Genomic DNA, 18,505 nt, shown 5'->3' with positions numbered 1-18,505 from the left:
GCGCAAAGCTTAATGCTGAGCGTTTCCCAGTGACAGATTGGCATAAAGATGGCTTGATGTTGGACATTCGCACATTTAGGGACCGTCTCTAAAGTGTACGACTTTGGTATACACGTTTCTAACTCCGATAGCATTTGAATAGAACGACTTACAGTCATAAAACCAACTGTAAAGTGTTCATTTAGTGTCAGGCATAATGCGCACCCTTTGGATTTTTGATATTTATTCAAATACATTTAAGTTTGCTATTGAAGTTAGAAACGTGTATGCCAATGTTGTATGCAACTTTAGAGACGGTCCCTAAATGTGCGAATGTCCAATATCAAGCCAATTTTTACATTTAGTCATTTAGCAGAAGCTTTTATCCAAAGCGATTTAGTTAAACTAACAATAGGAGGACAATATGCAAGTGCTGTGACAGTTTAAGCTAATGCAATACACGTATGCATACTATATATATATATATATATATATATATATATATATATATATATATATATGTGTGTGTTGATTTTATGCCAGTATATCACGAAACGCTCAGCATGAAACTTTGCGCGTTAAGTTCATATTCTGAGTCCATCTTCTTGCCTGTAGCCTATATAATAGACTACAGCCTACTTCCCTAATAAGGTGCAAGATTGGTCTTTCATATCACTATCAACGGAAGGGGAATCCTTGAGTATGAGGTATTGAGGGAAACCGATTATAATCCTGTTCATGGTAGAGAAAGCTGATGACATGTAGAATACACAGGGAAAGTAACAATGAAGTTATTGAATGAAACATAAACACAGCTTTTGTGTGTTTATCATCTTTTCCGCATACTGACACAGATAATCATTTTCATTTTATGAATGAATGTCTTCGTCAGCAACAAGCGCTTTTGCACCATCTGATGGTGAGGTCGACTAACAGAAGATGGAGAGTATGCTCGGCAATCTACTGCTTTTCCTGCAGTTCCTGGACGTCAATGTTGAATTTACTGTCGAATTTGAACCACTGAATTTGTGGAAGCGAATTTGCAAAGCGAAATAAAATGGACCGAAAATTGCCTGTTGAATATTATTGGTTGTATTTTTAAACAGTTTGAATATTTTGGAAGTGAAATATGAAAGGTGAATATGGATTATTGAATTTTTAATAATGAAAAGGTGTTTGAAATGTTGAATTTCAGCCCATAAAAATGTAAGCACTAAAAATACAATGCATTAAAATGCAAGCATGGTAAATGCAAGCATGGTTAATGCAATGCCTATTTTTTTTCCAAGTAGTGCAATTCAACAGGCTTTTTATTTCAAAAACATTTGACATTATTCTACTTCCATACTCCCACAGCAGTCACATCATCAGTGAAGCTCCTCCCACTGCTGAAATCTGCAAAGACTGAGTTTATTAAAGAGGACAGTGAGAACATGAGTGATCCAGAACCATGCAGAATGAAACACACTGAAGATCCTGAAGAACAAAGAGGTTGGTGTTTATTCTTCATTCATTCATGATGCTGAAGAACATTCATGTTAGAAACATTCAAGCACTTCATCACTTTTAGATAAACAGTTCAACTATAAAATGGCTGCAAAAGTTATACAAATGGCCAGAGTAAAGGGAGGTTTCATATTGATTGTCAACATCAGGTCAAACTCAATTAAAATATTTTAACTGTTTTATTTTACATTTATTTTATATATGGTTTACAATTTGTAACAATTTTACCAGAATTTGACCTGAATTTTGTGCATATTTGTACAAACATATAACAAAAAATAATAATTCCAAAATGTACAAATTTTTTACTTTACTGCAAACATTTGTGTTCTTTCTCGCAGTGAAATTCACTTGATCTTGTGTTTCTTGTGTCACACTTTCACATGTGTGTGAAGTCAATGGAAGGAGAAGTTTAGTGTGAACGGCCCTTAAAGGGACAATGTGTAGGAATTTCTCCCATCTAGCGGTGAAATTGAATTTTGCATTCAAACAAATAGTGCTCTACAACGCCTCTCTTTTTCAAATGCGTGTTGCTTCTCTGGTAGCCGTTATGTACCAAAAAGCTATTACAAGATGTCTTCTAATAGCACTTCATCGAGTTTTCCTTCGGGTGAACAGGCTTGTTATTTCAAACAAACTGCAACTTGACACAACAAACAAACGGGTGTTTGATAGAATTGAAAGTTTCCAAAGGCAGAGAAGCGACCAAGCAATGAAAAAAAGCTTGTAATTTAGACCATAATGTTGACCAACCTGTTGAGAAGAAAGCAGGCAAGTTCAGCGTCTCATTTGAAAGCTTTCTCCTGCATCAACTCTTTCCACCTGGAAAAAGCTATCCCGACATTGACCCTTGTTGTTTTGCAATCGCCGGTCCTGTGGCTCCACATAAGTATGGTCCTCAATTATAAATAACCGTGCAGTGCAGCCTTTTAAACTTGCCGCGGCAGTGACAAGCATCTCTCAAATTTTCTTGTCCAGTCACGTGACGCTGACTCTGAATGAAAACGCGTTGTGGAAACACGGTGGCCTAGTACTTTTTGTCCCTCTCTGGTATTATAGTTTTTCAAGATGGCGGAATGACATGGAAGCCTCCGTGGACCTACCCGTCCCATGTATATAAAGATAATAAATTATTCGTTTACAAGGATAAGTCAGATCATTGGCAGATGTATTTGTACACCATTGAGGACATATTGATGAATAACAATATTGATTTTATATAATAAAATACTTAAAAAACCTAGACATTGTCCCTTTAATAATTAAAATGTTTTAGTAGTTTTTAACATAACTATATATCAATCTAAAAGTTGGTGTTAAAATTAGGGCTGTCAAAAGATTAATCGCGATTAATCACATCCAAAATAAAAGTTTGTGTTTACATAATATATGTGTGTGTACTGTGTATAATTATTTTGTATATATATACACACACATGCTTGTATATATTTAAGGAAAATGTGTAATTAATATATAAAAAAATTATATTTATATATAATATAAATTATATATAAATATATACAGTGTATGTATGCAAATATTTCTTAAAATATACAAGCATGTGTGTGTGTATTTATATGTACATAATAATTATACACAGTACACACACATATATTATGTAAACACAAACTTTTATTTTGGATGCGATTAATCTTTTGACAGCCTTAGTCAAAATATGGCAGTATTGTATATTTTAATGTTCATTTCATGTTAGATAATTGTGTCATTGATCAAAAATATTTAATAGTTCTCACGAAAGAAACATGGGATTTGTGCCTATAATGTTTACAAAATAATAACTGGAAGATCAGTGTACCTCACTCATGGAAAGTTTCAGGGACGTATAATTAATTTATAAAAATACATAAATTGTAATATTTTAAAGCAGTTGTCTGTTACATCTGGGATAATTTTTATCTCCATTCACTCCATATTTCTCTCTTTTAATTATTTTGATTATTTCGAAAATTTGAAAATTAGTTTTTCTTTGATTTCAGACCCGATGGAAGTGAAGGAGGAGAGTGAAGAACTGAGTGAAGTGAAGAAGGAGAGTGAAGTGAAGAAGGAGAGTGAAGTGAAGAAGGAGAGTGAAGTGAAGAAGGAGAGTGAAGTGAAGAAGGAGAGTGAAGAACTGAGTGAAGTGGAGGAGGAGAGTGAAGAACTGAGTGAAGTGAAGAAGGAGAGTGAAGAACTGAGTGAAGTGGAGGAGAGTGAAGAACTGAGTGAAGTGAAGGAGGAGAGTGAAGAACTGAGTGAAGTGGAGGAGGAACATCATGTCAAACCTGGAGAAAAACCTTTGAGTCGCTCAAAGACTAAAAAAAAAATTTTAAAGAAAAGAAGGGCCAAGAAATCTTTCACCTGCATTCAGTGCGGGAATAGTTTCACAACCAAACACAGTCTTGAGCGTCACATGAGGATCCACACCGGAGAGAAGCCATATCCATGCAATCAGTGCGAGAAGAGTTTCAGCCGATCGACACAGCTTGAAAGTCACATGAGAATCCACACCGGAGAGAGGCCGTTCATGTGTGAACAGTGTGAAAAGAGATTCTCAGACAAAAACTCTCTTAAGATTCACATGAGAGTTCACACCGGAGAGAAGCCATTCACATGCAATCAGTGTGGGAATAGTTTCAGTCAATTAGCACACCTTAATGCTCACATGACGATCCACACAGGAGAGAAGCCGTTCACATGCAATCAATGTGGAAAAAGTTTCAGTAAATCTTCATACCTTAATTTTCACATGATGATCCACACCGGAGAGAAGCCGTTCACATGCCATCAATGTGGGAAAAGTTTCAGTCGATCTTCACTCCTTAATTTTCATATGAGGACCCACACCGGAGAGAAGCCGTTCACATGTGATCAGTGCGGGAAAACATTTATCTGTGCATCACACCTGAAGAGACACCTGAGAGTTCATATAGAGGAGAAGCCACATTCATGTTCTGTGTGTGGAAAAAGTTTTTCACTGCTGCTATATTTACATAATCATCAGAAAATTCACACTGGTGTGAGAGAGTACGTGTGCTTTGAGTGTGAGAAGACTTTTACTAGAGCTGAACATTTGAAACAGCACCAGAGAATTCACACTGGAGAAAAACCTTACAAGTGTTCACACTGTGACAAGAGATTCTGTCAGTCAGCAGATCTGAAAACACATGAGAGAATTCACACTGGAGAAAAACCTTACAAGTGTTCACACTGTGACAAGAGATTCAGTCAGTCATCAAATCTGAAAACACATGAGAGCATCCACACTGGAGAGAAGCCGCACACGTGTGATCAGTGTGGAAAGAGTTTCTCTATTAAAACTCACCTGAAGCGACACATGAAGATCCATGCAGTGGAGAAACCACATCACCGCCGTCTGAGATCACAGTAAGTAGTTCATCTTTAGGCCATCCTTAAAAATAGTTTGGTTTGCTGTAACAGCCAAAAAGAAAAAAAGGTTGGTAGGTCGGTCTGTATTTTTTTTTTCGAGATTCAATGTAAAAAAATTTTTTTTACAATTTTGGTCATGGTGATTACGTCGGTATGAATTTAAACAAATTTGCATGTCGGGACTTCACTGACAGTTTCCCAGAACTTCGTTCCAAGTTATATATATATATATATATAAAATAACAATTAGAAAACCTGTATAAACTGAACACCAAAGAATAATATTATAGCGGTGGTGACGTGTTCATGTAACATGTAGGCTAAGGGTGTGCTGCCAATAACGTGCCTAAAAGCTGTCAGAACTGGGAAAAGTTGCCTAATGATTATTAGTATGTCAAATATATCAAGGAGACATTTCAATTGTTTATAAATAAACAAGTATTTTCTGTGTCAAAGATTAAGTTGACGATGCTGACTCACGATCTTTGCAGTAGTGAACACGCCAGAGAGAAATGCACATTTCATTACATAAGCAGAGAACAGTCTGTTTCTTTTTTCTCAGTCTTTCGTTTTGAATTGTTTTGTTTAAAAGTGTACATTTCATGCTTTCTATATATATATAAAAATATAATATGTCTCAGGTCTGTGAGGCAAGTAGCTTATATGCTGTGTTTCGGTTCATTTAAGAGACCAGGATCCAGTTCACGCGCCGGCGACTCCGTGTCCTGATTATATTGCCTGCTATATTTAGCCTCTTATTTATTAAATTCAAGAAATTGGTTGATGAAACATTGATTAAAAATAAGATACAATTAATACAAAACGAAATTCACTTTAAAGACAGGCTGCAAAAACAAACTTAATGAAGTGGTCAAAATCATGTCTGCCCACTCCATTTGTCTCCCGATATTTTCGGGATCATCTTATCTTATTCATGCTTTTCACTTTTCATATAATCAAACATGAAATTTTAAAAATATATATTATTTTATTTAAACATGAATACGAAACTAAATCGTTTTTTAATGACTGGGCTACAACACATAGGCCTATTAGCCTACAGAGAAATTTAATGTCGGTGCGTCTTGCCGGTGAGCATGTGAGGGGAGAGATAGGCTACAATTTTCGATCAATCATGTTATTTTGCTCGATATGCCAATTCTTAATATTTGGTGTTTTAAATGCCTGTTTGAGATCTCTGTGAAGTTTTAATTGTAGTGCCGCTTTCAGAGCGGTCACGTCCGTAACATTGTTTCTTCCTCATAAATGCCAACACGAAAAATAAAATAAAATGAATAGGCTATATTATGTTCTGTGGAGAGCCGACCCCTCTTCATCCGGTGGGTATATTTTGGTTTGCGCAGTGCAATTCATAGAATCACTAAAATATATTTTTCGTGGATCTGAGTGTCGCGATTTTCGGTTTCATTTCGCATACAGCCTACACAGCCTTTATAATCATAGATGACGCCACGGGTTTTTATTTAAAAGAAAGAGCATAGCCTACCTTTGTATGTAGGCCTATTTATATTCACAATACTTACTAAAATATAATGAATATAATTTTATTGCATTTGTATTAGTTGTTTGAAGAGTAAAAAAAAAATCGGTCGGTCTTAACGCAAGTTTACAACCGGCAAGTCGGTCTAAAAGGAAAAAAAAAAAATTTAATTGGGTCGGCCCTAAATTGATAGGGTCGGTCGGGTTACGGCAAACAAGAATATTTTTAAGTCAACAAAAATATTTACTTGTAACAAAAAAAATTATTTGGCTTTATTAAAATGTGTGCCTAATTTACTCACTAAAATAATAAAATAAGTCGAAATAAGTGATTCAGATGACCAAAGCACAAGGTTTTCTTTCAAAATGAACATTTTAGCTACTCGTCCACAGAGCTACTCGGTTCACTGAGCTGCACATGCGCTGCTACTTTAGTGGAGGGAGGGATTTCAGTGAACGAGGAATATTAGACAGTGGATTACTGTCAGATCCTGGTTCTCCCTAAACTTTCTCAAGCTCAACAGTGACAAAACTGAACTCCTCCTGATTGGCACTAAATCCATCCTATCTAAAATAAATGACTTCTCCATCTCCATCGACAATTCATCTGTGTTCCCCTCCCCTCGGGTCAAGAGTCTGGGTGTCTATGGAGCTTATAATATGACAAAACGATTTGAATTTGAATTGTGTAAGCAAGTAAGTAAGTTTGCAAGTGTAATCTAACAAAATTAAATTTTAGGTGGTAGTTTAAATAGTTCTGAATTTGATTTTTTAAAAACGAATATTGAACATTTGAAATTGAACAAACTGAATTTTTTTTATGGCTGAATTTTATAGACATGTATTTTCAAACAGCTAGTTTTTTTGTTCTGAATTCTTATACTGCAAATATTCAGTTTTAAAAAATACAGATTCAAGTTTTCAAGATGAAGAAATTCAGAACTTCAAATTCAGTTTTCTAAAATTCAATCTCAACATTGCTTCATATCGCAGACTGCTCATTATCAAAATAAAACATAGTCAACCAAACATATAAAAAGTTATTCTGCATAATTTAAGTGGTCTGTTGTACAATATAAAGGGCAAGCTGTGCTGCACAGTCCTACTCCAAACATTCCCCTTGCTGTGAAGACGCTGATTTAGCCTATAGCCTAGGCTACGTGTATTTTGGGACTCGACTGAAGTATGACGCCTTTTTATTTGTATTATAATTATAATATAATATATTAAAATACATAATCTTCTGAGTTTTATGATGTAGGCCTTTTGTGTTTTATTTTAATTAAAATGTATTGTAATTTACATCTCAAAAGAATGCGCTTTGTGCATTCTCTGACATTACATTTATTTATTTCATTAATATTGAGTATCAATTGATGTTAAATAAAACTGTAATTTTCTATGGCAACTAAACTTCCAAAATAAATAATAATAAAATAATAATAATTAAAAAATCTCCGCAGCTTTTCCACACAGATTTTGAGAATTGGCCAGCTAAAAAAATAGGCCAAGGAAGTAGACTAACGGCTAGTGTCCGGGAGATGCGAGGTAGGCCTACGTTCATATTTATGAAATAAACATAACTGATTTTGTCTACACCTAAATACATTTCCAAGGAACCCCTGATAATAACAGTGATTAAGGCCAAATGTGGGTGGGGGGTAATGAACACAATATGTTTTTTTTGTTTGTTTTTTGCCCAAATGGTCCCCATTGCCCCATTTTGTAATAATACAGCAACATTTTTAACTGACCGTATTTGCCAGAAAATAAGTCGCATGCACATGAGTGTAAGTTACACCGGATCATGTTGAGAGAGAAACGCGCGCGCGTCAAATCGTCATAGAAAAACGCATTTTAATATTAGCCTATTCAGCAATAGTGTATAAGACCTGTAAATAAAATACAACATTTACATGATAAACACTATTAACATGTAGGCTATGTGTTGCCTATTTTACTTTCCCTTACTGTATGACAAATCCTTAAATGAATGCAGAAAACAACAAGGATGAAAAATAAGTAGCCATGTATAGGCCTAATAAAATAATATAGGCTACATAGCCTATAAAAATATTGTGCCCTTTATTACAAACAACATTTAGCCTATTTTAAACGCCAAGCCTAAACAAATTTATTTAAATCGAAACTCTCATTCAGTCAAAAGTTTTGATATTTGCAATGTAACATGTGGATGCTAACTATAAAGAAGGCGTCATACTTCAGTCGTGTCCCAATATACACGTATAGGCTAAATCCGCGTCTTCACAGCAAGAGAAATGTTTGGAGTAGGACTGTGTGCGGCACAGCTTGCCCTTTATATTGTACAACAGACCAGTTAAATTAGGCAGAATAACTTTTTATATGTTTGGTTGACTGTGTTTTATTTTGATAATGAGCAGTCTGCGATATGATGCAACGCCAGAACTGATACTATGTTGTGTGAGAGCGCGATGCGCTGGCGCCATCACTTGGATTTGTTCCACTGCTGGGAAATAACTTAATACTCTGTTATTTATAGTCATACATAGAGATGCACCGATTGATCGGCTGGTGATCGGAATTGGCCGTTTTTCACGTGACCGGCGACCGGCCGGTCAGTCTGACAAATGCCGATTTTATGCCGGTCAAATGCACTCGGGCGCCGCATGATTAACATTGCGCAACATCAGTATCACAAGTGCACACGGAACACACATGTAGGAAACCTCGTGAATTACGTCTGTTCAGACCGCAAGCGCGTATTTTTTTTCGCCGTGCATGTTAACCAATGAGTGCATTCACAACGGGAGCAGGAGCAGCGCGTGAGCGTCAAGCAGGAGCGTCGCGAGCAGTGAAGCGTGTGTTTCGGCGCCGAGTCTATTTGCTGCACTGCTCGCGCTCAATTAAAGGGAAAGCACACTTTTGATGGACAAAATAGCCTAAAGGGTTTCACAAAAAAAGTGCCCAAAATGCACAGAATTTGCGTGTTTTAACAAGAACTGGAGTAGGCAATGTCAGAAAAGAAAACGAAGACTAATATTTATAGAAAATGTACCCATTTAAACTTGTTTCATTCAGTTTGTACAAGTGATTGCAATAGGCCTGTGTGTGTGTGCTTTGAGAAATATCTTTATACTACAAGGCTATATTTATTTAATTTTTTATTTATATATTATTTTATTGTCATTCCCTGTTTTCATACAGACGTTAAGTTTGCTAAATACATATATAAAAAAATATTGGATATTGAATGTGAAAAGGAAATGGTTCTTCCATAACTCTGCACTTTAGATGTGTGTGAACTATGCAAATTGTAATGTTCTACTACAGAGAAGATATAAAATAAATATTTGTGTGTGAGGTAAAGTGCTTAGAAAAAATGAAATCGGAATCGGCTAAAATCGGTATCGCCAGGTCAAACTTAATGAAAAATCGGAAATCGGAATCGGCCCAGAAAATTGTAATCGGTGCATCTCTAGTCATACAGATAATATGACATCATTCGAAACAGTAAAATGTATATTTTAATTTGTGTACATTCAAAATGACTACAAAATATCATGCCATTGAAAAATAAATAAAACAACATGATGCGCTGCTTTAGCGCGTCTCGGTCTCTTTAGATCTTTCTGGCGCTCACCAAAAATGAACCAAAACACAGAGAATAGCCTTCTTGGCGCGCCTACTTTTGAAAGTCAACATTTAGATTATTTAACGTTAAATGCATTATATATGCTTGTATAATAGGCTATAGGTTATAGCAAATGCAGACCAACTGCTGGTCTACACAGAGAAAAAGCCCTTTCTAGGCTCTTCTGTTGTACCGAGCCATTCGTTAGTCTAGTTTGATGAGGAAATGAAATATAGCCTATAGTTGCAAATGCAATACACGCGTTAAGTTTTGTAAGCTCCGTGCAACAGCGGACTATTATTACTAGAATATTAGAAATCTAATACTCAAGCTGTTTTCTCATTTTTCTACTCTTAATATTAAATAAAAAAACGACTGAACGAAAGATACACAGATTCTCTTGAACCAGTTTGTGGCAGAAAACTACTGCAGTGCAGCCAAAATGCTCTGTTCGACTTATCTGAGATCCTTTACTCTTCCCTGTGGATGACCTGTGACCTACTTTCTGTAAGATCTGAATTTTTTAACTTGAATTTTTGAGATTGAATTTTAGAAAACTGAATTTGAAGTTCCGAATTTCTTCATCTTGAAAACTTGAATCTGTATTTTTTTTAAACTGAATATTTGCAGTATAAGAATTCAGAACAAAAAAACTAGCTGTTTGAAAATACATGTCTATAAAATTCAGCCATAAAAACATTTCAGTTTGTTAAATTTCAAATGTTCAATATTCGTTTAAAAAAAATCAAATTCAGAACTATTTAAACTACCACCTAAAATTCAATTTTGTTAGATTACACTTGCAAATAATTCAAATTTACACAATTCAAATTCAAATCGTTTTGTCATATTATAAGCTCCATAGGTGTCATCCTAGATAGCACTCTCCATCGACAATTCATCTGTGTTCCCCTCCCCTCAGGTCAAGAGTCTGGGTGTCATCCTAGATAGCACTCTGTCATTCCAGTCCCACATTAATAACATCACTCGGTCAGCATATTTCCATTTACGTAATATCTCTCGCTTACGCCCATCTCTCTCCCCCAACAGTGCTGAAATTCTGGTTCACACCCTGGTCACCTCTCGCCTAGACTATTGCAACTCTCTCCTCTATGGTCTACCTGACAAATCCATCCATAAACTGCAACTAGTCCAAAACTCTGATGCCCGTATCATTACCAGAACCCCCTCCATCAGTCACATAACACCAGTCCTGCAGCAACTTCATTGGCTCCCCTTCAAATACCGTATAATTTATAATTTATAAGATCCTCCTCCTTACATTTAAAGCTATCAACAATTCTGCCCCTAAGTATCTCACTGAGCTCCTCCATATCAAGATACCCACTCGTTCTCTCAGGTCCTCTTCCTCCTTTCAGCTCATCCTCCCACATGCTCGTCTGGTTACCATGGGGTTTAGAGCTTTCAGTCATTCAGCCCCACACCTCTGGAACTCTCTGCCCCACTACATTCAACACTCCACGTCCATAACCATTTTCAAAACTCACTTAAAAACTCATCTTTTCAGACAGGCTTACTCTCTTTAATTTTTTATTTGTTTTGACTGTAATGACCCCACCCTTTCACTTGTTTTTTTTTATTATTAATAGTATTATCATGTTATTCTATTGCCTGTTTTCTCTGATTGCTTGTTTAATGGATTGAGTGTTTTTTTGTTGATTTTGTAAGGTGACCTTGAGTGTTGAGAAAGGCGCCTATAAATAAAATGCATTATTATTATTATTATTATTATTACGTGAACAAGAACGATTCGTTCACCTAAAAGATTCTTTCAAAAAGAATGATTCGTTCACAAATGTAACATCACTAGTGTGTAGTGACATCGCCACTCAGGATTGGTCACTTGTCTGTTGCATGGCTAAGCGATGTTAAAGCAATTTGAACAAATTAAACACAAATTAATAATACATTTAAAAGAAATATCCGATCATTTCCAATAACATGGTTCGTGTGCTCACCATGCACCATTCATTTCCAGATGTGTTTTGTCCATAAAAATGTTTTTTATGGAAGCAGCTTCAACTTGAGCTTAGATACACCCCCCAGTGGGACTAATAATGCTTGGATGATGAGTATAGTAGCAAGATGCCTAAATTATGCAGGTGGAGTTGGGGAGGTGGAGGGACGCCAGAACAGCTGATGCCAGAGCGAGGTGAATATTAGATGGGTTCACTCCTCCCGAAATTACCTTGTGAACTTCACTTATTGTCTTATCATTTTCATGATCGACTTCAGCAATTAGTTCTTGCAGCCCTAGTTAATTTAAGTTTGTTTTGATCATCAAAAACTATTTAAGAAAACGAAACATCATGATACTGAAGAACAAAGATATTGCTGTTTGTTCTTGATTCTTTATTCATTCGTCATGCTGACGCTCACCAGATTTGCACTGTTTCAGGTCAAGAATAAAAAAAAAGACTAATTAAATATTAAATTATTTTGACATAGAACTTTCTTAATACAGTGTAATGCAACAACTCAGGCCAAACATGCTTAAAAACACCTTTTACAAACTATTGCAAATGTGTTATTGAAGGTAATCAATCAAATGCAATCAACAAATAATTTAATATCATAAATATTAAGTATCTGTATAATATGTGGGTTTTAATACATTTTCAGGGCTCTTTTTTTTTTTTTTTTCTTCATGGATTGCTCAGCTAAACAGGCCACACGCAGTGGCGGCTGGTGAAAAATATCTTAGGTGGGGCTGTCATAATCAGCCATTTTTAATAGTCTGGTAACCGTGGGAGTATTAGGCCTACTTTCTGCCCTTGGTATGTGTATTGTGCTTTGATGTTTATTTTGTTCTATTCCTTAACCCAGTCCCAGTGGTTCTCAAACTTTTTAGGGTTGTACCCCAAGAGGCTTTAATATGCCTCTGCTTACCCCCACTCTTCAGTCACACCTTTTTCAGTTAGGGACAATATTTGCCTCCTTAAATCGATTTTTTTCAAGTGCATTTTTACCTTTGCAAATACCTTTATAAAATAAATAATGCTTTGAATAAAAAAAAGAAAAGTTAAATAGATAAATATGCAATGATGGTAAAAACGAAGTGATGCTTTTAAATATTAAATTAAAACCGCCAGTAGGTGATGAGTCATCGAGTCATTCATTCAGTAACGAAGCAAGTGGCTGTATTAATGAATTAATCATTGAATCATTGACTCTAAAGATTCATTCACAATCATTGCTGTGTGCTGCAGTTCTGCTGTGGCTTTCATTGGAGCTATTCATTTATTGTAAAAATACTGACAACTGTGTTGAAAATGAACATCACTTAATATTAATATTTCGTTTGTTGAACTGTTGTATAAAATCAATGTCACATTTGCAATCGTGTGGATCTTCATATAATGTGATCAACATTAAACACAGGAACTCACACAGGGTATGTGTTTCAGGGTTCGTACGTTTTGAAAAAACCTGGAAAAGTTATGGAATTTGAAAAATGCAAATTCCAGGCCTGGAAAGGTTTTGAAAAAATAAAAAGACCCAGAAAGTTTTGGAAAAGTCATGGAATTTTTTTTTAACACAGCATAATATGTGATTAATACCAAAACTGTTTAATAAAAAAAAAAAATTCGCGTTGTCTTAAAGTCCTTATATTCGGGCGGCATAACGTTCAGTTCACTTCCGATTCACTCACTTGTTGCGATGTTGCCTGAGGCGAAGTCGGTGCTGACAGAAATTTAATTGAAATGCCAGGAAAGTGGCACGAGCATGCTAAAGTTTTGCAAGCACCGGTGGGTCGAGAATGTTAACGTAGCGGAAAGAGGATACGCAGCATAAAAGCCTACGTATGTCTCCTGCACGTGAGAGGAGAGAAGAAAACGAGTAAATGTCAGTTCAATTGTAAGTTCATTCTTTATGTGCCTAGGTGTGTGCGATATTGTCTATGAACTATGATATTGTAATCATTGTTTTAACTATGTACGCAGTGGTGTAGTCTACGTGATACGCAGGTATACGTCGTATACCCACTAGAAAAGGCCAAGGATTTCCGTATACCCACTTAAAAAAAGCGTGAGGATACGTAACAACTTCGTTTTGTGTCAGAAATTTCACACTTTCATTCATAAATTCACCCCGTCTGTGTTTGCGAAGCGACACGGATAGAATCGCGGAATCCAGTCACGGAATTTGGCTATTTTTGAATGAATAAATCAAAAGTAGGGCTGTACAATGAATCAAATCTCGATATGGACTAGTGTCTGTGAATATTAAAGTTAAAAGAGACTGCAATTGTTCTACGCGTCTCTGGGAATGAGCGCTCAATGTGTGCCACACACACACACACACACACACATACGCACGCGTGACTCACGCTCGTGGTGTTTTCAGCGTTTCACTGTATTGAGACATGATGTAGGATACATATGTGCACTTCATCGCAGAGCTGCTATGAAAGTCACTTCACGAGAATTTCACCATTTAATAAAACTATCGTCATTCATTCGTTTCATATACACACAGAAACTGTAATGTCTTTACGACAACCTGTCAAAATAAAAGTTCGGTATAACTTGAAGAAATTATAAAAGAAATATATTACTATTGCACAGTAGAGTATACTTCAAGTAGGCCTAATAATAATAATAATAATAATAACAGTAATAGTTCATTAAAACACACAGAAACTCATATGTGTACAACCCACCAAAATAAATGTTCGGGGAGGGGGGATTACGGTATACTCACTACAAAAAACTAGACTACACCACTGTATGTACGAGGCACTGCGAGTGCGAGCTGACATCGCGTTTGTCTCTCATGCTTGCTTTCACTGCGTGATGTGTCAGATGTCCCCAAATGAGTTTTTGTCTTATATTTATATCATATTATGTTGTTATATTAGAATATCACATGAGCAAGAGTGCCGTTTTCCTGTGCATAATTGCAAATGTGCCATTTATTTTATACAACAGTTAAATTAACAATAAAGTTAACATTGTGAGTTACTTTTTGGACACAATATTGTCAATTTTCACTTTATATCGCCGACGAGAATTTCATAATGAAGCCGTAGTCCAACAGACATCGATGATTTTTATTTATATATTTTTTTATTTAATGAAATCCGCGTTTTGAACGAATCATTTTAACGATTCAATGAACAATCACTTGTTTTTCTGAATGAATCAGCCGTTTGAACAAATCGGTTGAATAAATGACTCCAACAACTCGCTTATTAAGACAGTGACTTGCCGCCACCTACTGGTGGTTTTAGTTTCATATTTAAAGTATCCTTTAATACTGAGGACACTGTACATGTATTTTATCCTGTCCTTCAAAGATCTTGCACTTTATTTTGGATTGTACCACATAAATTGTCATCCATTTTATTGTTAAACCTCTGAGGGTAAACTTTAACACATATTTTTATTCTTATAATGTCGACTGACATTTTCAGGAATACATAGTCATGGAAATGTGCCGAAAAGTCATGGAAAAGTTATGGAAAAGTCATGGGAAAGTATTGGTTAAAATGTGTATGAACCCTGGTGTTTGTATCAAAGAGAGTTTGAATTATATCGATCTCCATGCACAGCCTGTGTCTATATTTGTTCTTCATGCTAGTAAGTGCTAACTTCAATCCCTACTTTTACAAAGGTAACGTACATTGTCGAGAACGGCAGTATAGCGCGATTTGCTGAGGCAGCAATCTGTACGAGACCCGTCATATAGCCGACACGCTGCTTAAATGCAGAAAGTTTTGACCGCAAAAGATGAGATAATTTGATCGTATGTCATGTATTTACAGCATTTAACCTGAGAGAAATGCATGCTCAGTTTAAATCGTATTTTAAGATGAGGTAGTATTAAAGGAACGGCAAAATTCAGCATTTTGTTCCCGCACCCCCTTCTGTCACCTCACGGTTTGAGAACCACCACAAACACAGTTTGAGAACCACTGCCTTTACATATCTTTGTAAAACGAAAAATAATAATAATATTACAAATAATTATTAGTATTAACCACCCAAACACACTTTAAAACAAACTGCATGATACCAGTGCTCTGTGAAAAAGTCAGTAATTATTTAATGCCATATTACAAGACTGAAGCATTCTTACACAAAAACAAACAAATTGCACAAACTTTCCATTTGCATTTGAAATTTAACTAAAAAAGTTTAGTTACTTACTCAGAAAGGTCCCTCACTTCGGTAACTGTCCATGTTGGATCTGTCCCTGTTGTTTTAAAAAGTAATCACGGAAAGCAAAACAAGGCATTAGCATGACCGCATCCAGCTAGCCAGGCCGATAGCTGTCTGATGGAGATAGGCGCGCATGAGCGCGGGTGGGCACGCGCAGCTTGGGGCGCTAACAGAAGCGCCCATAGCTGACTAGATTTGAGCTCGCTGATTGGCTACAGTTTATGTCAAACATGTATATCTTAAATCAGCAATTGGCTAAGCTGCTCCACATACCCGCCTCTCTGGGGCGATTTCTCCAGCGCCCCAGAGCAAAGCAGACATTTTTAATTTCTATCACATTTTTCACATATACTGGGTGTATTTAATATCTTAAACACACAAATACTGACAATTTGTATGTATGATTTATGTATGTATTTACTTATTTATTTAATGAGTGTGGCTCATAAACTGTGGTCTGGCTCATGGGGGGGCGGCGCCCTAGCGCCCTCTATTGGCCAGCTGCCCCTGTTAAAACGTCTACAAATGTTTAAAACTGATCAGAGATCAGGCAAAACCCATATACTTGTTCAATGGTTAACTGCATGATGGGTTCACAGAGATCATTGACATTTCGAAACGGTTATGAGGCAACGAAGCCTTGTTTACTGAAATCACGTGACTTTCGCAGTTTGATACACGCTCTGAACCACCACAAATCTGAACATGATTTGAAACACAGGCCCTGTCCCAAATGGCACACTCCGGACTTGTGGACTTCCTCAGATTCCACACTTTGGTGACGTCATGTAGTGCAGACCTATAGGGCCTTTGGCACGAGTCCACGAGGGCGCATTGAGAGGTATTTTTGGGACAGACTCGATCGGCATGCCGGAAATAACGGTCTGGTTGTTGTTGGACAGGAGAAATCACATTTTTGCGCTCCGACGTCTTATCTGCATGTCAACTACACATCCTAATTTTACAGTTCTATATTTTGATATTGTGCATATCACCTGGGCATTAGACAATAGATAAATCATGCTCATTTAAACGATGTATACAGTTGTACATAATAATACATAATGTTCCATTTGAACTAAGATTACAATTTTAAAACATAATTTTTTCAATTTACAGGTTTCAATATTCATACTATGTTTACATATGACTCAGTAAAGCCCTGACATTCGGTTCTATTTATTTAATGAATCATAATGCGATCGTATTATTAAACGCGCTATTATTATGTTTGAGACATCAACCACTGGTCGATGACCATAATGTTTGTATAAACTGTAGGTAACAACTGGTAAAATGTACATTTAGGTCATAAAAACAGTAATATTTTCTTCTCAGCCATGTCAACAATTATCCGTGAGTGAAATCTCCTCTCATCTGTTGTCTGATTGGCCCTTCGCAAGGATTCCTGGGTAGTTAAAGTGCGTGAAGCCTGCTTCTATGCGGGCTTCGTGGAAGACCGCTTCAAGGGTACAAAGGGGGCGCTGCTGAGCACACTTCAGAGCGGTAAAATGCTGAATGGGACGGCCTACGGACTCGTAGACTCAGCGAGCACGCGCAATTCAAGTCCACGAGACCGAAAGTCCACATGAAGTGCGCCATTTGGGACAGGGCCATAGATTCATAAAGGTGTCTGAGCTTTGGGAAGCAGTGTTTAGAAAGCTCCCAACACTACTTTAACTACATGAGTAAGACATGATTCTCACTTGATGTAATGCTTCTTTTTAGACCCGATGGACGTAAACAAGAAAGGAAAAGCAGAAGCCAAAAAAGAGTTCACACTGGGAAGAAGCGAAATGCTGGAAGTCATTCACTACAGACGATGAACTGAAAGAGCACCAGAAAATTCACACAGGAGGATTCAAAACCTTTGGAGGCAAAGTTCAGGAGCTGAAGAAGAGAAAATAACACTTTTAAGAGAGATGTGAATCTGATATTAATTTTTAACCCATTCTTCATTGTTTTTCATCAGAACATCTAGTTTCTCTTCCACTTCTACTCTTGGAAATGCAGTATATACTTCCATGTATCTTTTGAACTGGACTCTTCTTCTCTTGAGATGCTTTGGCTCTTGTAAGTCAGTAAAGAGAGAGATCTGTCTCATTCACTTTTACTTAATGTTTGAATTTGCTTCAATAATTGATTAAACTCTTTACTAATTTTATCAACATCTCATTGTTATTGTCCATTTTTTTTTGGTTTCCTGCAGATTCTGCTTGAATCAGGAATAATTTTAGTTCTGAAAGTCATGAAGTATCCTGATATTGCTTTTTGAGCTTTCCATGTTTTAAATTTCTCAATAGAGCTTTTAAATGCCTACCATACCATACCATAC

The 18,505-nt window shown here is 36.4% G+C and overlaps 2 protein-coding genes across 2 annotated transcripts in view; both read left to right on the top strand.

Annotated features, from left to right (window-relative positions):
* LOC309498704 (uncharacterized protein) overlaps nucleotides 1-18,505 on the top strand; it is a 65,447-nt gene that overhangs the window by 4,014 nt on the left and 42,928 nt on the right. Inside the window, exon 2 of the mRNA XM_082169574.1 lies at nucleotides 1,336-1,470. Coding sequence (XP_082025700.1) covers nucleotides 1,413-1,470 — 58 coding nt within the window. The 5' untranslated portion in view covers nucleotides 1,336-1,412. The remainder of the gene's footprint in view (nucleotides 1-1,335; nucleotides 1,471-18,505) is intronic.
* LOC309509105 (uncharacterized protein) lies at nucleotides 3,488-18,338 on the top strand (the record flags this gene model as incomplete). Its single annotated transcript, XM_082183648.1, has 2 exons — nucleotides 3,488-4,869; nucleotides 17,899-18,338. 2 exons carry the CDS (start codon nucleotides 3,488-3,490, stop codon nucleotides 17,999-18,001), a joined length of 1,485 nt encoding a protein of 494 aa, XP_082039774.1. The 3' UTR covers nucleotides 18,002-18,338.

This window comes from Leuciscus leuciscus (assembly GCF_965113295.1).
Source record: "Leuciscus leuciscus genome assembly, chromosome: 1".
NCBI classification, from domain to species: Eukaryota; Metazoa; Chordata; class Actinopteri; order Cypriniformes; family Leuciscidae; genus Leuciscus; species Leuciscus leuciscus.
Note: the sequence above shows the minus strand (reverse complement) of the source record. Positions and strands in the feature narration are given on the sequence as shown.